Below are 24,215 nucleotides of genomic sequence, written 5' to 3'. Positions count from 1 at the left end.
TGTGTGTGTGTATGTGTGTATGTGTGTGTGTATGTGTGTGTATGTGTGTGTGTATGTGTGTGTGTATGTGTGTGTGTGTCTGTGTCTGTGTGTGTGTGGTGCTGGAGCTTGAACCTGGGGCTTCCCACAGAGACACATCCTTAGTTACCTTTTAAATGAAGGAATGGTGAGGAGAAAGAGTCAACCCCTGCTGAGCATAGCCCAGGGTGAGTGGTGGGGGTGGGGAAACAAGGAGCAGAGGTCAGGGTTTGGGTTCTGAGCCTGGGCAGAGATGATGCCAGGTGTCCCAGGTGAAGTGTCTGACAGGACACTGGAAAAACAAGTTCTGAGCCTGAAAGAGGAAGACATGGCAACAACATGTGTTCAGTGCCATCAGCACAGCGGGGACAGTTGTAGAATTTCGGGGGGACAGTAAAGGGAACACGTCACTGAAGACTAAGGATGGTGTCCGAGCTTGCTTTCTGTTGCAGTGATAAACACATCAAAAGCGGTTTGCAGATTATTTGAGTGACTGGTCCTGTACAGGCTCGGGTATTTGGTGCTCCTGGGAGGCTCAGATGGTACAGCCGTGCTGGAAGCGTGTGGCTGGGTGCAGGCTGTGAGATCAGATGGCCTTGCCTTACCCCTAGTGTGTTCTGTCTGTTCCACGCTTGCATCTGAAGATGTGAGTTCGGTTTCCTCTGACCACACATGCTTGCGGTCATGATGCACTCTTTTCTAAATTATTTATTTTCATTCCGTATGCATTGGTGTTTTGCCTGCATGCATGTCTGTGTGATAAGGTTGGATCTCCTGGAACTGGAGTTATAGACAGTTGTGAGCTGCCACTTGGGTTGCTGGGAATTGAACTTGGGTCCTCTAAAAGAACGGTCAGTGCTCGTAACCAGCGAGCCATCTCTCCAGCCCCCACGGCGCACTCTTACTTCCCGAACCATAAGATGAACTCCTTCTGGAAGTCGCCTTTGGTGTTTTCTCGCATCAACAGGAAAGTAGCTAAGTGTTGTGTGTGTGGGTTGTCTCATCTTATAATCCTTATTTATTTATTTATTTATTTATTTATTTATTTATTTATTTATTTATTTGGTTTTTCAAGGCAGGGATTCTTTTTGTAGCCCTGGCTGTCCTGGAACTCACAGAGATCCCCCTGCCTCCGCCTCCCAAGAGCTGGGATGAAAGGTGTGCGCCACCACCACTTTACAACCCTATGACTCCCAGCTCACAACCCCATCACCAAGGGAAGTCGGGGGGGGGGGGGGGCTGGAGGCGGGAGCACTTAGCAGCCTCCTCTCTTGCTTGTTCCCAGGCTTGAACTCAGACAGCTTTTTATACAGCCTAGCTCCACAGTGGCTGAGCCCTTCTGCATCAACTGCCAATCAAACATCCCACAGACACGCCCACATGCCAATCTGAGGGAGGCTAATTCCTAAGTGGAACTAGGCACTGCTGAGGCGTTCCCTCTTCCCAGGATGTTGACGTCAGAAACTAGCTAAGAAGATGGGGACTGTAGCACCTACAAACCAGCCAAGGATAAAGGGAGGCAGGCAGCCTGGGTGGGCCCCACAGTGCTGAGGACAAGTGACCAGGAAGTCAGAAGTCACTGCCTTATGTTTTACAAAATGATGGGGGTGAAACATCGCAGAGGCCAAAGCTGGAGAGGGGAGGGGAGTGAGGGAAGCGGACCACAGTACTCCCCGGCAGGGGTACTGGAAAGCTGCAGACTTTTTACTTTCCTCTCCCCCTGAAGACAAGTGTTTGGGCATTCCTAACAGAAAAGTGAGGATACAAAACCCAAACAAGGGGGGTGTAGCTGCTGGCTTCCCCCTTCCCGGCTCTGCTCTGCCAGCTCAAAGTGGCATATGGTATTCCCCACGGCTGCTGGCAGCATGAGGACCCTGGCACAAAGCCTACTTTGTACACAGAGCTTCTCAGCACAGCCATATTTGTCCACAGCAGAGTGTGTCCCTGGACGGATAAACTCGGCACTCGGCCTGCTCTGAACCTCAGGCCTGTGCAGCTAGAGATGGAATTTGACTCTGTTCAGGGACCCAGTGAAGTAAAAGCCTCAGGGCTTCCAGACTGTGCCTAAGGCCGCCTCACTGAAACTAAGCCTAATGTACTGTATTAACTGAAAATTTCTGAAATTTTAAAATAAAAAGTAACATTAAAAAAATTAATAATTAAGTGATCTCATTATCTTTCAGGCATAGATCCAGATCTGCTGGTTTTTGAGCACCCATCCCCCACACACCTGGACTCCCGCTCCTCATCTGAATGGTGGGAGAGACTGCGGATCCTAAAAGCTCTGGACTTAGCTAACGCAGGGCTCCACACGGAGGGAACACAGCGCGTGCTGCCGCCCACGGAGGCTACTGTGTCAGCCACACATCAAGATCAAAGTGCACACACAGGGATCAGCTACTCCAGGAAGCCGACCACAGATCTGGGGATGAGATTCATTGCTGTGAACATGTCCACCGCTACGGAGGTCAGCAAGGCGTCACGTAGCACAGACTTCACCCACAGTCCAGATAACCTGACCGTTTCTCCATTCTTGGGACCCACTGACACAAAAGCATCCCAGGCGCCCAGTCACTCCCGACTCAACGTTAGCAAGCAGTCACTGAACAAAACCAAGGGGTCCCACAATGGCAACCTCACATCTGAGGACGAAGCGCCCCAGGGTGGAGCTCCAGGGACAGCAGGGGCCTGGCTGGCTTCTGTGACCCTGGGTGCTGCCATTGCCTGCCTCTGCTGCTGTGTGGTCATGGGGGCATCTAAGTGCCGTGGAGAGCAGCAGGGCTGGCATCGCCTGGGGCAGCAGAGGTCAGGATAACACACTTGAGGAGTTCCTCAAGGCCAGAGCCAGGTGTTGTCAGAAAACAGCATTTGCATTCAAAAATAAAGCTGTCCTCCCAACTGGCCAAGGCTTGGTAAAACTGTCTACTTTCCCGGTGATTTTGACTTCCTGAATTGAGAGAGGGGAGGGGAGGGGAGGGGAGGGAATCACAAGTTGGATGAGATGGCACATATGATCCCAGCACTCTGAAGATGAGGCAGGATCAGAAGTGACTTTAAGGCCAGCCGGGCGAAAATGAGACTCTGTCTTTATAAGATGGGATGGGAGAGGGGAAAGGGAGAGAAAAAAGAGGCACTCAGGTGGCCTGGCTCAGAAGTCAGTGCTCAGTAACCTTAACAGGGTGACAAAACGGAAGAGGTGGGGAAAGATGAGCTCTGGCATCGACTTCGCTGCAAGCAAACGCTTCCTGCTTTCCAGGGTCAACTGATCAGGGCTTCAATCCCTGGGATCCACAGGGGAAAGGAGAGCAAACTCCACAAGAGTACTGTAGCATGCATGCACGCGCACACGTATGTATGCACACACACGCACGCACATTCACAAACAATAATAAATGTAACAGAATAGCCAGCATATGAGAACTCCACCAAGAGTACTGTGGTATGTACACACACACAATAAATGTGCACATATAATAAATAACAAATGTATGTGCACAATAATAAATGTAAAAGAACATCCACCATATGATTAAAAACTAAACTTAATGAAAGAAAAATTAAAGTGTCTAAAAGAACACTGTTACCTCAGCCATGAAAATAAACTGTCCAGTGGCTTAAAAGACGTCTTTCTCTTTCTCCCGTGCTGACACTGGGTAGGTAGCAGTAACTTCTCTTAATATATATTAAATATCCATATATTTAATGTGTATTAATATTATTATAAAATATTATACATAAATAAAGGAAGGGCCAGAGAGATGGTCTAGTGGGTCAAAGTGCTTGTCTGACCACTGACTTTTCAACCCTCAAGACCCACAGAAGAAGAAACACCTCTCATAAAGCTGTTGTCTGGCCTCCACCCAGACTCCAGCAAGGCCCCCCACTTGCTCTCACATGCATGCACTCACACACCCAGGCATGTGCACACACACACACACATAGGCATGTGCACACACACACACACACACACCCAGGCATGTGCACACACACCCAGGCATGTGCACACTCACACCCAGGCATGTGCACACACACACATAGACACACACACACACACAGAGGCATGTGCACACACATTCTCAAATGTATATAAAACATTCTCTACCAGTGGAGTATCAAGCAAAAAGAAAAATCTGACTTAAAAACTTATCTTGACTTGTTAATGATTCAAAATATTAGGCTTCTAAAGCCCATCGATTTCTCTGCTAATGTATTATAAAGTCCCACATCAACTGCGGGAAGAAGATCCAGACTTAAATTATCATGAGCTCTGTTTAAGTGTATGTGGTGGCACTGCTGGGATTCTCACCCCCTAAAATTGTATTTAAAGAAGTAATTCAAGAAACTGTGTCTAGAGATCATCGGAAGTGTCTCTTTTAAACTCAGTCACACTTTTTGCTTTATATGTTTTTTGAGACAGTTTCTCTCTGAAGCCCTGGCTATCCTGGAACTCACTCTAGACCAGGCTGGCCTCGACCTCAGAGATCCCTCTGCCTCTGCCTCCCAAATGCTGGGATCAAAGTTGTGCATCACCATTGCCCAACCCCATTTTTTGCTGTTTAGAGACGGTCTTGATGTGTAGCAGAGAATGACCTTGGACTCCTGGTTACCAAGTGCTGAGACTAAGGCCTGTGTGAGCACGCCCAGCTTCAAATGGACTTTTAATTCGTGTGAATTGCTTAGGGATTTTCCAACACAGTAGAGGTACAAAGAGATGTTCCTCCTGGGGTTTCTCGCAACAGGACTCATTTCTTGAAGAATCTCAGAAATGACTATAATTCGAAAAAAAAAAAAAAACCCTCTTTACCTTTCTAAGGAAATGAATGCACCCAACCCTGCTCCCTTTGGATAGCCCGAGAGGCAGTGCAGACCAGAGACGGCAAGAGGCCAACACGCTCGGCTAGAAACACAGGGAAGTTCTCGTCATTCCACAATCCTGACTCCTCAGGTCAACCTGAACTTGCCGAACAGTTAAAGCAAGAGCTCCATGACTGTCCTCACTTCTGACCCAAATGCAAGTTCTGGTGTTTGCAAAACCACCCCAGGCTGGAACTCAGGGTTCAGCCTTGTCCTTCAGGGAAAGGACGCAGTTTAACGTGGCCCAGGGGAAGGGCTGAGTCCAGAAGTTCTGAGTGTGAGCCTCAAAGGTCCTCTCCCTCTGTGCAGTCAGGCCACACCACTGTTCCCATGTGACAGTTGCTCAGAAAATCACAGCCAGGACACCCCTACTTCCTTCAGCACCGCACTAGCGGACGGTACTATGGACGTCCCCTCACCTGTGCCCCAACCGCACACTGCAGTGCACAGAAGTCTGACATAGACAATATTCTTAAATATTTCCCCATTTATATCAAATCAGAGACAACATACACCACAAAATTGATACAGCGACTTTAGTGCAGACTTCATGCCAGATTTAACAGTCTCTTCACGGACTCTTTGTACTGAGTGAGGTTTGCCTCGTTCTCGCCCTCGTTCTTCAGCTGAACAACGGACTTCCGGTAATCCTCAACCTCTCTGGTTCCCAGCAGCTCGTCCCTGCTTGGCGCCACGCCGCTCTCCGCAGCTCTCATCTGCAGCAGGGTTCGGAGAGCGTTGTTCTCCGAGGAACTATTTTCCCACACGTACTCTTCCATGTCTTCCTCCGTCTTATTTTTTTCCCATTCTTCAGTTTTCTGAAAGAAAAAGAAAAGTTGACAACTCCAGGAAATGCTATCAAATGATAAAGCTCCCCTGCTTGCTGGTTCCAGGGAAGAGAATGCTCTACGTCCGAGCCCATCTACACTATGCGGTGACAGGCCAGCCTCAGCCTCGGGAAGGCCACACTCGTCCAGGACACCAGCTCCAGCTTCACATACGCACTGCTCCGCCCACAGGCGCCTCTCCTCAGACAGAAAGCTCTCTGGCGGGCGGCTATCCCTAAGTTACCAGAGGTTCCCTTCTGCAATCTCTGCTCTGGTGCTGTCCTGGGGGACGCGGTGGGACAGCCTGCTGGGCCTGAACCACAGCCCATCAACAACTCCCCACACAGCTATGGTGGCCTTGAACTTCTGATTTCCTGCTGCTGCCTCCCAGAGTTGGGATTGCGGGTGTCTGATGCCAGATCACTGATATCTCACCCTACTAATGTATTATCTTTCTGACATGAGACTGACAGGGAAGATAAAGCCCATGATAGTTAAATCAGGAAGTGGGGAACACATCTGGATGCACACACACACACACACACACACACACACACACACACACACACACACACACACAAGCTTCACATCATCCAGAACTGTTGTTGTTATGTTCTGGTCTTGTATTGGCGGCACTGGTGTCATGTTGCCTTCTCACCTAAGGCGTGGATACACACACATACACACACACACACACACACACACACACACACACACACACACACACCCCGTCCGGAATGGTTGTTGCTGTTTCAATGTTCTGGTCTTGCACTGGCACTGGTGTTGTGTTGCCTTGTCACCTAAGGCACAGGGCAGTGCAGACACAGACAACTGGAAGGACCAAGAAGCTACAGTGGGCCAGGTGTGCTTATGTCCACCTTTAATTCCCACACTCAGGAGGTGAGACAGGCCAGCCAGGGCTACATGGTGAGACCACTACGTAAACTGCTCCACCCCCTCAGGCTTTGTCCTATTTTTTAGAAAGCACATCTCTTTGAAATAGTCTCTATTTAAGAAGCACAAATACAAAATCTTATAAAAGTTACTTTAAAAAAAAAAAAAAAAGCAAATTTCATTGTCTCTTCCTTGTCTTTCTCTCTGGTCTTGAACTTGCAAACTTGTCTCAGGTGCCCAAATGCTGGGATATGAGTGTGTGTTGTCCGACCTAGCTCCAACTGCTACTTTAAAACAAGATGCAGCAGGTCACAGCAGGTGCAATGAAGAAAACCAGGTTTGCAACCACCCCAGCAGCTACACTGCAGACTAGATTCCAAGGACTCCACAGATGTGAACTCCTGGCTGCAGATTACAGACTCCAGGAGGACTACACGGATGTAAACTGCAAGAACATGGAAGGGGCCTTCTGTAAACTCAGAGGCCACTTCCTTCCTCAGAACACTTCCTATTCTGCACATTAAGAGTGGAGTTCGCTTTATTCAAAGGGACCCTGACGCTGAGGTATGAACCAGGGCTTGCAAGCCAGACCAGATTTGGGGAGCTACATGAACAACTGGCTTTAGTTCTGGGCTGCTTATAGGATGCTGCAAGTCAGGTCTAGGCTTCTAACATGCATAGTGAAATCTCCTGTAATCTCACGGTGCTGAGGAGTCAAAGTCCTCCTGCCTGCTGGATCATGAAGCTGTCAGCAGAAGGCCAAGGCCAGCCTGGGCTCATAGTCAGATAGCAAAACAATGAACGGACTGGAGCGGTGGCTCGGTGGTTAGAGACACACACAGCTCTTCTAGATGGCCTGAGTCTGGTTCTCAGCACCCATACACAGGAGCTCACAAGAGTCTGAAAAGCAATTCCTGAGAACAACACCCACCTCTGAGGTCTGAAGACACTGCATTTATGCACACACCCACACACAGACACACCCAAACACAGGCATATCCATACACACAGACACACCCATACATACGCACCCACACACAGACAGACCCGCATACAGACACACCCAAATACAGACATACCCACAGACACACCCCTACATACACACCCACACCCAAACACAAGACAGACCCGCACAGACACACATATACAGACACACCCAAACACAGACATACCCAAACAGACCAACCCACACACAGACACACCCATACACACAGACACACTCACACACAGACATACACAGACACAACTTAAGATAAAATAAAGCCTTTTTAAAATATGAAAGAAAAGACAGCATTTGGCACACAATAAACAAACAAACAACACCAACAGAAAGAAAATGTTGTTAATAATCACAGGACAATCACAGGATGGCCTCAAACTCATGGCAATCCACCTGGCTCCAGCTCCCAAGTTACAGAATCGACTGGGACACTCAACTCACACTCATTCTGAGGGAAATCCTAGATAGTACATCATGTCACTGGCAGTAGCGCAGTATTTTTCTTCACGACAAAGGCTAGTTTAACATTTATAAGATCAACACCATTATTACTTTGGTCTAAGTTCACAACAGCCCGACCCTAAGCCAGGCTTCACTCAATCCACCAGCAGGCAGTGTGCTGTGTGCAGATCCTGGTTCACAGGTGGGAATCCTCCTGCCTGCATAGCCACAGTGGCAGGAAAAGCCAGGCTGAAGTAGCACACAGTGTCTGGAGCTGAAGGCAAGCAGAGACTTGACTTCACAGTTTTAGTTTCTCCTCTCTCCTCCGCCACACAGCCCCCAGGTCAACTTCACAACGGTCAAGGCCACTTAGTGCTATGAACTTTCCTCTTAGCACTGCTTTCAGTGTTAAATAGGTTTGGCTATGTTGTGTCTTCGTTTTCATTGAATTCATGGAAGACTTTATTTCTTTCTTTATTCTTCCTTGACCCAAGGGTGGTTCAGTAGTTGACTGTTCAGTTTCCATGAGTTTGTAGGCTTTCTGGGGGTGGTATTGTTGTTAAATTCTAGCTTTACTCCATGGTGCTCTGATAAGACACAGGTGGTTACTCCAATTTTTTTGCATCTGTGGATGTTTGCTTTGTTACTGAATTATGTGATCAATTTTCAAAAAGGTTCCATGAGGTACTGAGAAGGTATATTCTTTCCTGTTTGGGTGGATTGTTCTATAGATGTCTGTTAAGTCCATTTGATTCATTACATGTGTTAGTTCTCTTATTTTTCTATTAAGTTTCTGTCTGGTTGATCTGTCCACTGGAGACAGAGGAGTGTTGAAATCTACTATTAGTGTGTGGGGATTGATGTGTGATTTGAGTTTTAGTAATGTTTCTCTTACATATGTGGGTGCTTTTATATTAGGGGCATAGATATTCAGAACTGAGACTTCATCTTGATGAACTGTTCCTGTTATGAGTATAAAGTGTCCTTCTCCATCTCTTCTGATTAATTTTAGTTTGAAATAAATTTTGTTAGATATTAGTATAGCCACACGCGCTTGTTTCTCAGATCTGTTTGATTGGAAAACCTTTTCCCAACTCTTTACTCTGAGGTAGTGTCTATTTTTGAGGTTGAGGTTTCTTGTAAACAGCAGAATGCTGGATCCTGTTTTTGTATCCAATTCTCTTAACCTGTGCCTTTTTATAGGTGAATCGAGTCCAGTGATATTAATGAGCAGTGGTTGTTAACTCCTGTTATTTTTTGGTGTAGTGTTTGTGTGTTTTCCTTCTTTGAGTTGTGTTGGTGGAGGGTTATCAGATGTCTATGCTATTGTGGGTGTTATCAGCTTCCTTGGATTGAGGTTTTCCTTCCAGTACTTTCTGTAAAGCTGGGTTTGTGGATATGTATTGTTTAAATCTGTTTTTGTCATGGAATATCTTGTTTTCTCAATCAATGGTTAAAGAAAGCTTTGCTGGGCATAGCAGTCTAGGCTTGCATCCATGGTTTCTTAGTGTCTGCAGCACATTTATCCAAGACCTTCTGGTTTTCATGGTTTCCATTGAGAAGTCAGGTGTAATTTTGGTAGGTTTCCCTTTATATGTTACCTGACCTTTTTCCTTTGCAGCTCTTAAAATTCTTTCTTTATTCTGTATGTTTTGTGTTTTGATTATTATATGGCGAGGGGCTGTTTTTGTTTTGTTTTTTGATCCGGTCTATTTGGTGTTCTGTAAGCTTCTTGTACCTCCATAGAGATATCCTTCTTTAGGTTGGGGAAGTTTTCTTCTATAATTTTGTTGAATATATTTACTAGGCCTTTGAGCTGGAATTCTTCTCCTTCTTCTACCCTATTATTCTTAGGTTTGGTCTTTTCATGGTATCCTAGATTTCCTGGATGTTTTGTGTTAAGAATTTGGATTTGATGTTTTCTTTGTTCAATGAGTCTATTTCCTCTATAGTATCTTCAGCGCCTGAGAGTCTTGCATTCTGTTGGTTATGCTTGTCTCTGTAGTTCCTGTTCATTTACCCAGATTTTCCATATCCAGCCTTCCCTCAGTTTGTGTTTTATTACCTCCATTTCGGTCTTCAGGTCTTGAACTGTTTCCATTACCTGTTTGATTGCTTTTCTTTGGTTTTCTTGGGTATCTTTGAGGGATTTATTAATTTCTTCTAACTTTTTGTTTGTTTTCTCTTCCCTTTTTTTTAAAAAAAAATTATTTATTTATTTATTTTGTATACAATATTCTGTCTGTGTGTATGCCTGCAGGCCAGAAGGGGTACCAGACTCTATTACAGATGGTTGTGAGCCACCATGTGGTTCAGGACCTTTGGAAGAGTAGGCAATGCTCTTAACCTCTGAGCCATCTCTCCGGCCCCCTCTCTTCCATTTCTTTAAGGGAGTTTCTCACTTCCTGTTTAAGGGTCCTCATCATTTTCATAATATACGTTTAAAGTTGTTTTCTTCTACTTCTTCTGGGTTAGGGTGTTCAAGTCTTCCTGTTGCATGTTTGCTGAATTCTGGTGTTACCATGTTGCTTTTCAGGATGTTGGAGGAATTCTTGCATTGGCACCTACCCATCTCTTCCTTCAAATGAGGCCGGTAATGTCTTGGCGTCTTGGTCCAATCTTTGCCTTGGCTGACTGAGTACTTGGGAGTTTTTCTTAGTCTGCCCTCTCTTAGGTCACTGGAGCAGGCTGTGCTGCAAAGTTCCAAGGAAAAGAGCGGGCTTGGGGGCAAGGTGGGATGGGGTAAAGAAAGCCAGCAGCAGGAACACACCCCACTGGATGGCCAGAAAAGTTTAGGGAATTGGGGGGGGCCTAGATTCTGTCCCCCTGGGAAGGTTCCAGAGAGTCGGACTTCTGGCTGTCCAGCTGTGTGGCCACCAACTCACCTCTCTGGTCCCTCCTATGATCTGTTTTAGTAAGTTTTTCTAAAATTTGTATATTAGCAATCAGATTAGCCAATTTTTTTAGTAGTACAACAAAAATTATAAAACCGATAGTTTACAATTGACATTACATAAATCCCATCTAAATTAGTTATCCCCATTTTCAAATCGTCCGCGTATTACCATACAGAGACCTAACTCCCTCTGTTGTAATAGTGCTTCCCAAATTTTAATGTGGGGAAAACTCTGTTTTAACTGACTCCCCCTTTAGGACTCCCCAGTTGTCTCACCGAATCTGCTGACAGTGACGGTGAAATGTGAGGTGCACCCCATCTGAGCGGAGAGCTGGCGGAAACAGCAGAGAGTGGCAGCCCCGGGAGAGAGGGTCTAGGGGAAGCTCGCGACCCAGACCCACGGGAGAGGGAGCCTGAAAAACGCACATGGGACTGTGCAGAAGAAGCACGCATGGCAGGAGCCACCTCATGGCAGAGCCAGCAGTTTGGGTGGGGGAAGTCCGGTGGCGTCTGGAGCCCAGGTGGCAGCTTGAGACTGCTGCAGAGCGGCTCCAACAGGAAAATCCAGCTCACTCAGAGGCTTGGAGAAAAAAGAAAAGAAAACCTAGCTGGCGGGGCGGTGACTCCAGCGGGAGCCCCTGCGTGCAGCTCTGGCATGTGATAAAGGATGCAAAACCACAGGCAAGCGGCTTTTTCACGAATCTGTGCTCCAATGTTGGGCACCAATTGTTGTGTGAATTCTAATTGGTCTTGATAATAAAAACCTGGAGTCAGCCATCAGGGTAAATGCTGAAAGACAAAGAGACAAAAGGCCAACCATAGCCGACTCTTGCTAACTCCTCAGACAAAAAAGGGCCAAACTCCTGTCTCCTCCCGCCTTACAGTCCTCTCTCCACTCAGCTTGTACAGAGCTGCAGACCTCAATGGCTAACTAGGGAGGCTAGTTCCGCCCTCTGATCTTCGGGCAAGCTTTGTTAGCGCACCAACAAAATATCAGCACACATACCACTCCATACGATAGCACGCCACACTAGCCATACCACATGAATCCCTTGGGTGATCAAGAATCCCACTATAAGCTAACCTCACCAGTGGCTGCCCTGCAGAGAACCTGAGTTTGTTTCCCAGGCACTCATACAGAAGCTCACAACTCGGAGTAATTCCAGTTCTAGGGATCTGATACCCTCTTCTGACCTCCAAGGACATCATGCATGCATGTGGTGCTCACACACAGATGCAGGCAAACACTCATGCACATAAAATAAAATAATTAAAAAAAAGCAAAAGAAAAACCGGTGATTTAGGCAGAGCTAGGGCACATTATACTTATTTTAATACCTCCTCCATTTATATTCAATATAACATCGATGTGTATAACACACATATGCACAAATACACACACACAACCTACCTCCTTTTTTCTCCCTGCCTGACCACAACCTCAGAAGCAGCAACTTTCCATTCCTATTTACCTTCCCAGCTGGCTCCATCATCCACTTACTAATTCACTCAATAAATCTTATGAGCCTTTGGCTGTGCCAGGCACCGTGCTCACCCAGTGCCTCGTCCAATGGGAGGCCTGATGGTGAGCAGGCGCCCTGCAGAGGACCAGAACCCCAGCAGGGAGATGCACTCATACAGGTCAGCAGTCAAGAGAGTCCGGAGCCAGGCGGGGCAAAGCAGCATGGCCGCAGCCATAGCTACTAGGAGACTCGCTCCACACCGTGCGCTGTTTCAGGGTTCCCCACTGTTCACTCACTGACCTCTCACACAGCCTTGTGAGTTACAGTTATTATCATCATCTGTTTTACAGACCAGGAAACTCAAGCCCAGAGCAATTAAATAATTTCCCCAAAACCACAATGGGCCTCCGTGGTGGAACAGCATGTTCTAAGGAACACAGAGACCTGGTGGGAAGAATCTCAGCGCACAGGGATACCTTGACTTGAACCTATTATCTGTCTCCTTTGTAAGCACAAATTCAACACAGAGAACATGCTATGTAGTGAACGCAGGGTCAGCACACTCTGCAGTAACAGAAGTAGCTGCTGCCTACACAGATCTGCACCTCCTGCCGCTGTGTTCACAACCCTCGTTGACGAGGACATGACTCACAGTGATATTCCACTATTCATGATGACAAGGACACTGCTGTCCTACACGAGGGAAGACAGTTTAGCCATTAAGACAACCTCAGATGGCAAGGTGGCTCAGTAGTAGGTCGAGGTCCTTGCTGCCAAGCCAAGTCTGCGGACCTGAGTTCAATCCCTGGGTCCATGGCAAGGAAAGAACTGATTCCCACAAGTTATCCTTTGACTTCTACGGGGCACACAGATGCCACATGTGTGCATCACACACACAAAGTAAACACTGTAATTTATAGCTATAAAACAGAGAATTTGAAAAAATCCTTAATAGACAAGAAGTAAAAAATATATAAAAAAAAAAAATCCTGCCAATTAGTTCTGCTGCCAAGGCTAAATTTTAACTGCATACGTCAAGGAGTTCACGTCAATGTGGACCAGTTTTAAAAGCATTTCACTGAAGACCGTGTGTGCCAGACACTGTGCTAGATGCTGGGAAACAGGGGAGACTATCCTTGCCCCCTGAAGTTGGACAGCCAGCTCCCAGTAACGATATGGAGATTACTATTGATTATAAAGGCTTGGCCACAGCTCAGGCTTGCCACTAACTAGCTCTTACAACTTAAACCAACCCATTTCTAATAATCTACATATTGCCATATGGCTCGTGGCTTTACTTGTCCTCCAGAATGTCTGCCTTTCTCCTTTCCAGCATCCTGTGTCTGGCTGTCTCACCCCTACCTCCTGTCTAGCTAATGGCCGTTTAGCTTTTTTTCAATATTCCCAAGTGCCTAGTAATCAAGAGTCTCAGTGCTGAGAAGGATACATTACGGAGTTAGACTTGACATGAAGCCACGGGAAACCTATCATGAAGGGGTACAGGTGACAGACTGCGGAGATGGGCAAAGGGTAGCACATCCCAGGTTGTATTTTAGCTCTGATCACCGAGGATGTTGGGGGTCAAAGAATAAATTCAGCTGCAGTTCAGGGCTGGGTTCCTCTGTTCTAGGTCTAAACTTCTCAGATAAGAAACAAGCAGTTGTAATAAAACAGCTTCCAGCCCTGTCTTTCAGGTCAGCACCAGTGTAAAGGGTGGCCCATATTAAATGCTCTGTGCTGAAACAGAAAAAAAAAAATGTTGCTTTGAAACACTTTCAAAACAGGGAACTGCCCCTCTGTACTTCCTAGCTTACTTTGTTAAACCAAAGGGCTTACTAGAAACAGTGGGGGTTGATGGTGGGAGGGACAGGGGAGGGGAAGGAGAGGACTGGGGCATTAAGACCACATACCCCACACACACGCTTTTTTTGTTTGTTTGTTTTGTTTTTTCAAGACAGGGTTTTGCTGTAGCTTTGGAGCCTGTCCCAGAACTAGCTCTTGTAGACCAGGCTGGTCTCTGCCTCCCAAGCGCTGGGATTAAAGGCGTGCGTCACCGACCAGCGACCACCCAGCTACATCCCCTTTTCTAACCAAGAGTGGGACTGGTTGGGAAGATGCTGATGGTGAGACCAACACCTAGGAGAGGAAATAACAGCTAGCAGAAGGGCTGGGCTTGCTCCCAACACCTCACACAAACACCAGGTTAGAGACAGCATGATTTTTAAAGGTAGGTGGTGTTTTGGCAATAAGACCACAGTGATGCCTGGGGAAAGAGCCTGGCAGCAGAGCACTTGCCTAACTTTCTGGAAGCCCCACGCTCAACGCCCAGTGTTAAAACACAACCTGTATAGTAAGGTGAGATCCACACAGGACCCATGTTTGCGGCAGCTCAGGGTCAGCTCCCAGCCCCCACGCCCCCCTGGCCCGGCACTGGCCCTTAGCCTGCCTCTATGCAAGGCCCTCAGTCTTCCTCCCCTTGTGGAGCGCTAACACACACACACTGCTCAGGGAAACAGCAAGTTCTGCAGTCAGTCAGAGAGCAGTTCAGATGCATGTTCCAGCCTAACTTCAGGATACAGAACTCTGTCAAGTTAAATGTACGCTGCTCACAGGAATTCATAATAAAGGTACTTTAAATTCTAGGAAAAAATTTCAATTTAGTATTTTTAACTAATTATTGCAGTTACTGAGAGTTCATAATTTGCCAGGTATTACAAAAAATTCTCTCCATTCAGAAGGAAAGCTAGTGGCCATGGAGCAAGTCACAGGACCAAGGCTAGAACCCAAGTCTGCATGAATCCACTTGCTGAAGGCTGAATCCACAGCGCTGCAGACTGAACAACAACACAGGGTTGGCGTGTCTGAGGACACTGGGTCTAGCAAACACTGTCTCGTCACCGCCAGCACTCAAAGGATGTTGTTTTGTGACGTCTCCACTGACTGAGGATGACTCGGCACCGCTATCGTTAACTTGTCTGACTGGACGCAGCAAACATCCTGATCCTAAAGTCTAGATGAGCACATTCCAGAAGCAGTCTCCAAAGAACTCTAAAAAGCCAAGGGATAGTCACGTCTGCGCACCAAGAGTCCAGAGGCCCTAAACGCTGAATCAAACAACAGGTGGTAACATAGGTTTCAAGTCTGAATTCCAAGCTGGTGAAGGAAAACAGAATTCAATTCAGTAAATACTCCCCAGAGCCCGGCAAAGCTCCACAGCATCAGCACCTCAGCATGCCTTCCCTGATGCGGCCTGCTCAGGAAGGATCGAATGCCAATTTTAATATCGGAAGTCTTTAATTACAGCTGTTTAAGACAGTTATGCATGGCTAGGTACTCCGGCACCAAAGCCGTTAGTATGAAAGAATGAAAGGCTTCTTGCATGAGCCTTGCTGGATCGTATGTCACAGAACCACGGGAAGAAGCAGGCAAGTCAACTTCCACTGGATTTATGGGCGCCGGTCGATTCCTCCCGCGAATTCACTTCACAAGCAGCTGGCAGAGTAAGTGACTCTAAACTGGCTGGCTTTATTGTTTGTTATTAACTATTTCAACAGCAGCTATGGACCTGCAGCTAATTCAAGCATGTTCTCGGCTCAAAGGGAACTTAATTATCTCAAGCCAATGGCAGTTCTCCATCCATCGACAGGAAAGAGATTAACTGCTATCATAATGACATTCCCAAAGCTAGGCTATAGAGCACAGAGGATGGCAGAACCCTGCAGAGAAAAGAGCCACAGGCTGACTTGTTACTAATCTTGCAATGAAGCTTTGTTTCCCTTCCACTAGCCACTCACTCCTGTTAAACCTCATCACTGTCAGAGCATCTGGGAACGGTGGCTTGGGCTCACCCATCACCTCCGAGGGTCACCACTACTCCCCTGGGTCCCCACTCAGAAGCCACCACATCTCTCACTCAGTGAACTGAGGGCTTTTCCACCACTGCTTCTACTCTGCTGCATGTCTGAGAGCAGCGCACAGCTGCACAGGCCTGTACCACCAGCACTGAGGAGCCCGAGGCAGGAGCACCGTCCCGAGACTGGTCGAATGAACCACCTCACGATCTCCACACACATTTCCTACACACCTGCAGTACGGCACACGCCCTTGTCACACACATGTATACATGTGTGTGCACACACGCACACACTTACCCACGACTCGTGATACAGGACTGTGAGGAGATACAGTGCGTAGTCATAGTTCTGTCTCTTCAGAGGGCATCTTTAAGGAGAGGAGAGGTCAAAGTTTTAGCATACAGATAATTCACAAGACATTCTAAAGTCAACAGGTAGAATTCTTTGAATTTTATCTGCCTTAGGAAAATTCTGTGCTGAGAATATTCAGGATAGCTGGACTTGGTGACACACCTAGGAGGCAGAGGCAGGTGGATCTCTGTGAGTTTGAGGCAGCCTGGTCTACAGAGAGAGTTCTAGGCTAGTCAGGATGACATAGTGAGACACTGTCTTCAGAGAGAGCGAGAGAGAATATTTAGGATATTAAATACTGCTGTTATTTCTATCTTGGCTCTCATCATTACTGGGGTTATTTGAACATTGTTAGCTTTAAGCTACTTTAAACATGGCACACCCAAAAAGTTCTCTTTACCATCTCAGAGCTCAGAGCCAGGCAAACAGCACCTGGTCTAAGGAGACCATTTGAAAAGCAGGACAGACAAGGCTGGGGAGACAGGTCCGCTGAGAAGAGCACTGGCTGCTCGAGCAGAGGACCTGGGTTCAGGTCCCAACACTCAGATGGCAGTTCACAAACCCATCTGTAATTTTAGTTCCAGGGGATCTCATGTTCTCTTCTGGCCTCCATGGCCACTGCATACATGCAGGCAAAACATTCGTATAAATAAAATAGAAATAAATCTTTTTAAAAAAAAGCAGATGCTGATTCTTTCAAGAATGAGCTGTACTGCATGTCTACTGCTGCTAACATTCCAATAGCAAGTAAAACTTCCTATGGGAATAGGAGAATAAGACAGAAAGATTGACAACCACTCCCATCTCTTTAAAGTACAAAATAAAAGCCTCATGTGGCTTCTTTAAGTCTTTTAACTCTTCATAGCTGCCAGCTTAAACCATATAACTGGATAAACGACAGATACGATCATCGATAGAAAAAAGAGCATTATCAGATGGTGTACATGTACACACAACTGCACAGAGGCACAAGTGTGCACACACACACACTAAAGAACACTAATCTGCGAGGCTTCACCCACCTGTCTGTGGTGATAGTGAGCACATCGGTGTTCTTGCAATACCGCTCTCCCACAAGTTTTATAAGTTTCTTCTTTGCATGGTTGTCTAAATTCAAACTGGAAAGTTTAACCTTAAAAACACAAGAAAAGAATATGTAAAAAACATCATATAATTTGTTTAATGAAGAAAGGCAGCACTGCTATTTAAATCAACATTAAGCTCACAAAAACAAAACTTGCCCAACTTCTCTGTACGCAGCCAGCAGTCAGCAAAGCACACAACCCAGCGTTATTCTCGGAAAGCAGAAAGGCAAAGCGGACACGGTACGGACTCGGCTGCAGTGCTGGCGCACGCACCGCAGGATGGACACCCAGCTGTGAGAAGCACTAACGGAAGAAACCCAATCTCTGTCAGTGCGCTGGACACTCAGATAGCACAGACCTAGGCACTCCCGACCTCTCCGCCATAAGAGCAGGTTACTGCATGGCTGCAACTGGTCCAGCAATGGAAATGGCACCCGGCCTGTAAACGCCCCAGGAGGCCGGAACATCACCCAGGGAAGAGTCAGCTTTCTTCAGAAGCTAACATTGGCTCCAAGGCTGGTAGGAGCTCGTCTGGCAGGCAGGCAAAGTGCTGACTGGCACAGAGCCCTAACCACCAAGCCTGGTGACCTGAGCTCCATCATCAGACCCCACACGGCAGAATGAGAAAACATACTTCGGCAGTTGTCCTTGGCCACCACAGAAGGACGGATACACAGAAGGACGGACACACACAGAAAGATGGACACACACACACACACATACACAAATAAATACATTTTTTTGTTTGTTTTTTTAAGACAGGGACTCTGAGCAGCTATGGAACCAGTACTGGAAGTTGCTTGAACTCAGAGACCCACCCACCTGTCTCTGCCTCCCGAGTGCTGGGATTAAAGGTGTGCACCACCACCGCCTGGCTCAAATACAATTTTTTAAAGGGGGCTGCCTAGAAAAAACATTTTCTCTCCCTCATCTCCGTAACGCCTTTTGGCAAACAGGGGATTAAAGCGCTATCTGGCATACATCAGGCACGCACTCTGCCAGTAGCTATACTCCTAGCTCAGAGTCTTTTCTCTAAAGGGCGACTCTGTAGCTCAGTGGAGGAGTGTCTGCTGTGCACATCCGCAGGGTCTCAGGTACAATCCCCAGCAAGGCCAAGAGAGAAACAAACGCTATTTCTAGTTCTACTGGAACGTGTAAGAGACAGTGAGTTAAATCTTTCTGTGTGCTGAAAACTGTACTCACTATATAGCCCGAGTGCCTCAGGCTTGAGACTGTCACCCTGGCCTCCTCAGTGCGAGGATCACAGGCCTGTGCCACCAGGCCATCTCTGAACTGGATTATTTACAGGCTGTTCTCAGAGCATCTGGAGTTTCAAGATGCTCTGGTACAGGAGTGGTTCTCAGTGTACTGGCCTTCAGTTCCACTTCCCATGGAGTTAGTCTTCCTGAAGACACACTGGGGAATACAGGACTAAATGAGAACTCTTTAGTTCGCAGAGAATTGTGTCAAGGGTTAAGGTATTAACTAGAGATAGGTAAGTCTGACATTAGAATATAGTTCAATAAAATACTACTAACCTATTTTTTGTTATTATAATAAAATTTCTAAAGTTGATTGATGTGGGATTCCCCTCTGCATGCTGTGATTACCATTGGTGAATAAAGAAACTGCTTGGGCCTGAGCAGGGAATAGAGGCAGGCGGGGAAAACTAAGGGGAATCCTGGGAGAAAGGAGGTGGAGTCAGAGAGAAGCCATGGAGCCCCGCTGGGGACAGACACTGGAACTTTATCCAGTAAACCATGACTATGTGGTAACACACAGATTAATAGAAATGGGTTAAATTAAGATGTAGAGTTAGCCAATAAGAAGCTAGAGCTAATGGGCCAAGCGGTGATTGAAATAATACAGTTTCTGTGTGGTTATTTCAGGGCTGAGCAGCTGAGAACCAACACGTGGCCTCCCATCAACAGTTGATCAACTTTATAAAGAAACAGGTTTATTCATCTGCAGTTCTGGGGGTGCAAGGACATGCCACTGGCCCTGTAGGAAGGAACAACCACATCCCAAGACAGGGAGCCAAGACAGCATCTCAGGCTTAGCTTCTCCACTAGCAGCTCTGTAAAGAACTAGCCCAGATCTCACAAGCACTGTCAGTCCCTCCCTCCCCAGGAGGGTACCCCACGACTTAAGAACTTCCACAGGTCCCAGTTCATCACTGACACATTGAACACCAAGCTCCCAAAACCCAAGTCTTCAGGGACAGGTGGCAACCATATGCCTGTCACAGCAAGCATAGTTTGTTCTCTGGAAGGCATCAGGAGTAAGAAGGAACTGAAACCTCAGGAAGAAGAAAAGAGGCTAAGCAGGATTCTCAGAGTCTACCGTCTTCATCTCTTAGTTCAGTAACCCTGGCCTCCTCTCCCGACACCACTGCACACAGCTTATTCCATTTCTCCACCGAATTACATACGACCTTTGCGGGGAGAACACTGACTATTCTCGGCAATAGTGGAGGTGTTTGGTAAATTAACATATCAAGTTTAAAAAGAAAGGAACTGAGTCGTGGTGCATGCCCACACCCCAGCAGTTAGGAGGATCTCAAGTTCAAGATAGCTGGGGTTCCACAGTGAGAACCTGTCTCAGCAAACAATTCACTATCACACTGCCCTCTGCAGGCGACGAGAGCCATCGCTGTCTTCTGGAGAGAGTATGCTTGATAAATAAGCAACTCACTGTGCTGACGGACAGGTAACAATATGGAGAAAGAGTTGTATGAAGAGAGCACCGCACCACTCTCTAACAGTGCCAGTGTGTGTACATGTATCCACGTGCAGTGATAACATGCAGTGAGAGGAGCACCCTTCACGCTAGGGTGTGTGAGAATACACGTAGTAGGGTATACTAGGTATACCCTAATGAGAATATAGTGACTTTTAAACAGCTAAGAAATTATAACATTAAACAATAACAATTTAAATTCCAATTTTTATGGCAATGTTCAAAAAACTGGCAGCAATGTTGATTATTACTGCAATCACTGTTTTAAAGCTCATATTCACTCGAGCATCCTAGATAAAAAGATTCTAGCCAGACTCTGAAGCTCTTCAGAGTGATTCTGTGGCACATTCACGCTACATCCTAGGCCGCAATGGCACTGTAAACCCTCATCTCTGAGCTGGACCAACACTCTGGCTTCAAGGCCAAGTGTCATTCACAGCCTCTCTTCCCAAACACGCGCTTCACAAGCTGTGGATTCCACAGTCTTGTGCTAGTAACATTATCCCCAAACGATGCTGCCACTTCCGGCCACAGGAGGCAGTAGTGAGACATGCTATCCTCAAATATCAAGAACTACACGACACTGAAGAATGCCGAAGTACATAAAATGACCCCCATATATACGCAAGCGAATGGACAGAGCTGTGGCACCCACAAAGAATCGAGCCAGGCTTCCAGGTTTGCCACTTGCTCTGCAGCTTCAGGTCACTTGATCTCCCACAAAGACTGTTTTCTCAGCACAACTAAGTTCACAGGATTTTTGCAGAAATATATGAGATTAACAGGAGAAAGCACTTTTTGTTTGTTTGTTTTTCGAGACAAGGTTTCTCTGTAGCTTTAGAGACTGTCCTGAAACTTACTCTGTAGACCAGGCTGACCACGAACTCACAGAGATTGCCTCTGCCTCCGAGTGCTGGGATTAAAGGTGTGCGTGACCACCGCCCGGCTGAGGAAAGCACTTCTGAAGTAAAGTCTTAAACAAACATAAAGTGTCTCTAATTCTGAACAACTTTTCTGACTATGGAAGGAGAGAACCACTGCACAGAAGAAAACTAATGACTGTTTAATAATCGCTAGCCATGTTTATTCCTAGGAAATACAACACAGATTACAATGCACATACAATACCATCCCATCAAACACAAAGAAGGACTCAGCAGTAAAACACGTATTCATTTTATAACGACATGCAGAATGCACTTAAAATACATCTAACAGCAGCCACGGTGTAAACACTCCTCTTACCCTCAGCGTCACCACTCGTGATTTGGGGTTCCGAACAGATGGTCCTGAGGACACGTAGTCAGCTGTGTCGATCTCGATCGGAAAATGCTTCTCACATTTCTCATCGCTGTCCAGTGCAGCTGGCCACTCCGTGCAGAAATCTGAGAGGATGAAAAGTTATCTCATTCACAGCTCTGTAATGACCACGTGACACAGGCTGGAGACTGGACAGTCACGGGTAAGCTGTCCTCTGCATCGGCCTTTCCTCTACGGTCCACCCTACCCTGATAATGTTCAGTTTAGTGGGGAGCAGGGATGCTGGGGTGTGGCTGAGAGTTTGCCATGCCCACAACCCAGTCTCCAGCACTGAAACTGAAAACACCCATGATGGACGCTCCAGGCTCTGCGAGCAGCTGCTGTTTAACTCCTCTTTCCCAACAACAGGCAGACAGCTTGGTGCCCAGAGTCTACTGCTTGTGAGCAGCAAGAAGGAACGATAACCATTCCCAAATCGACACCACTAGAAAGATCAACCGACAGGAACTGGAACCCCAGAAGGAGCTAAGTCCTGTCAGCGTTCTTCCTGAACCTGACGTATATCGTCGCCAGAGGGTCCGAACACTAACTCTTGTTCTTCCACTTGACCCCAGTGAGCAGTGGGGTGACCCTAGACAGAAGGTAGTCCCGGGTCTCAAGCACTTATGGTCAGGGTTCTCATTCCCCGAGCCAAGGTATAAACTCAGTTCCCAGTTTGTTGATGGGGAGTAGCTGCCAGCTTCCCAGTTACTAGGATCTGACTTCACAGCGCCCTACGTGGTCAAGTCTTCATGGAAGAGGGTTTAGCTGAAGACTTCTCACTCCGGGGCTCTTCTCGGTCCCTGAAGAGTCCCACTCTAAGAGCAAATGACAGCAACCGGTTCCTCAGGCTGTGAACAGCAGACCTCACAGACTCAAGCTTCCCCTGCAAAGCACACTGTGAGAAAAGCTGGCCATCTCTGTGACAGATAACCGGGGGACTCGGAGAGGCCTGCGCCTGTGACATTTCCCCAAGCTAACAATTTCCCAACTGTAGTACTTTGTTCATCTTCCTTTAGGCTTCCTCCGAGTCTGTAAAATGTCACTCTGAATTACAAAGGTCCTCTGAAATCAGTGGCTTGGATTGCTACAGCAGGTCATGAATTGAAGGCCACCCTGGGCTACACAGGGAGAGTGACAGCCAGACGGAGCCACACTGCAAGACCCTGTCTCAAACAGAACAAACCCCCACAAAACAACAAACCCCTAAAGCCTGTACACGAGGGAAGGAAGAATGGAGAATATTTTGATGTGAAGAAAAGACCAGAGGGTAGAGCTGACCATCATGTCCACCGTGGACTCAGGCAGCACCCGATGCCAGGACGCAGGCCACCAAGCACTTGTGGAGACCAGTCTGATCAGTTCACAGACTTTTGGTTTTGTATAGGATATTTTTTCTTTTAAACTGCAAATAAGTTATTTCAATCATCAGATGATAATTACAGTTTTTACATTAAATTACCTAAATTACGTGCCCCCAAAAACCACAGCCAAGTGGGAAGCACGTAACAGCCCATCAGCGTCTGATAGGTGTGGCAGTGATCGGCTCTGAAGAGCCACGGCGTTTATGTAACTTCTCCTCTGGCTCTTCAGCCTTGGTAAATTACTGAACTTTCCTGCATTTCACATTTTCCATTTGCAAGTTAGATACAAAATCTGAAGTGACCTACTTTGAAAGAAAACTGAGAAGAAACGCTGAAAAACCTTGAGTCTTTTGGAAGCTGCACTCTCAAGCCAGAGACGGCAGAGGTGTAATTAGGAAATGAGAAAGCACTCATTTATGTCAGTGCTGCCACACAGAAGCCTTCACTCAGTCTAGGAACTGGAGAACTCCTTCATCAAAACAATCGGTTGCTAGAATACAGGCACATTTAAAAAGTGTTTAAGAGAGAAAAATGGGGTCAGCAGATCGGCTGAGAGAGTAAAGAGGCTTGCTGCCAAGGCTGACTACCAGAGCTTGATCCAGGGACCCACACGGAGGAAGGAGAACTGAGTCTCGTAAGATATCCCTGACCTCCATATGCACACCATGGCCAGCACATGCCCTAACATGCAAACACGCACATACAGAAGAAATGTCATTTTAAAATTACTTTTTTAAAAATTAAAAAGATAAAAAAATGCAATTTATCACGGTATATCGGAATGCATTTGTTAACTGGCTTTTACAAGATTAAAAAATTGGAATTCAATCTGTGGGACATCAATTTGGAACAGTTGTCACTTTTAGAAATGTCCTAGGTTTTGTTCCTTTCCTAAAAAGTCAGAACAAGTCCTCTGCACACGGACAGAGCCTCTGACGGTATAACCAGGGACACTAGGATGCCATCTGAAGTTGCTTACAGAATACCCAACAGCAAACACACACACACACACACACACACACACACACACACACACACACACACACTGGAATACCCAACAGCGCACACACACACACACACACACTATGGAATACCCAACAGCACACACACACACACACACACACACACAC

At 46.7% G+C, this 24,215-nt stretch overlaps 2 protein-coding genes across 3 annotated transcripts in view; one reads left to right on the top strand and one right to left on the bottom strand.

The window, feature by feature from the left end:
• Mansc4 (MANSC domain containing 4) overlaps nucleotides 1-2,918 on the top strand; it is a 9,942-nt gene extending 7,024 nt beyond the window's left edge. Inside the window, exon 3 of the mRNA XM_005364613.2 lies at nucleotides 2,202-2,918. Coding sequence (XP_005364670.1) covers nucleotides 2,202-2,833 — 632 coding nt within the window. The 3' untranslated portion in view covers nucleotides 2,834-2,918. The remainder of the gene's footprint in view (nucleotides 1-2,201) is intronic.
• Nucleotides 2,919-5,341: 2,423 nt separating this feature from the next.
• The window catches only part of Mrps35 (mitochondrial ribosomal protein S35), a 31,883-nt gene continuing 13,009 nt past the window's right edge, over nucleotides 5,342-24,215 (bottom strand). For both annotated transcript variants that reach the window (XM_005364612.3, XM_026787934.1), the window contains 4 exons: nucleotides 21,668-21,807; nucleotides 17,621-17,730; nucleotides 16,545-16,614; nucleotides 5,342-5,690 (listed from right to left, as the gene is read on the bottom strand). In XM_005364612.3, the coding sequence (XP_005364669.1) occupies nucleotides 5,421-5,690; nucleotides 16,545-16,614; nucleotides 17,621-17,730; nucleotides 21,668-21,807 (590 nt within the window). In that variant the 3' untranslated portion in view covers nucleotides 5,342-5,420. The remainder of the gene's footprint in view (nucleotides 5,691-16,544; nucleotides 16,615-17,620; nucleotides 17,731-21,667; nucleotides 21,808-24,215) is intronic.

This window comes from Microtus ochrogaster, assembly GCF_000317375.1.
Source record: "Microtus ochrogaster isolate Prairie Vole_2 chromosome 14 unlocalized genomic scaffold, MicOch1.0 chr14_random_2, whole genome shotgun sequence".
In the NCBI taxonomy this organism is placed as follows: domain Eukaryota; kingdom Metazoa; phylum Chordata; class Mammalia; order Rodentia; family Cricetidae; genus Microtus; species Microtus ochrogaster.
Note: the sequence above shows the minus strand (reverse complement) of the source record. Positions and strands in the feature narration are given on the sequence as shown.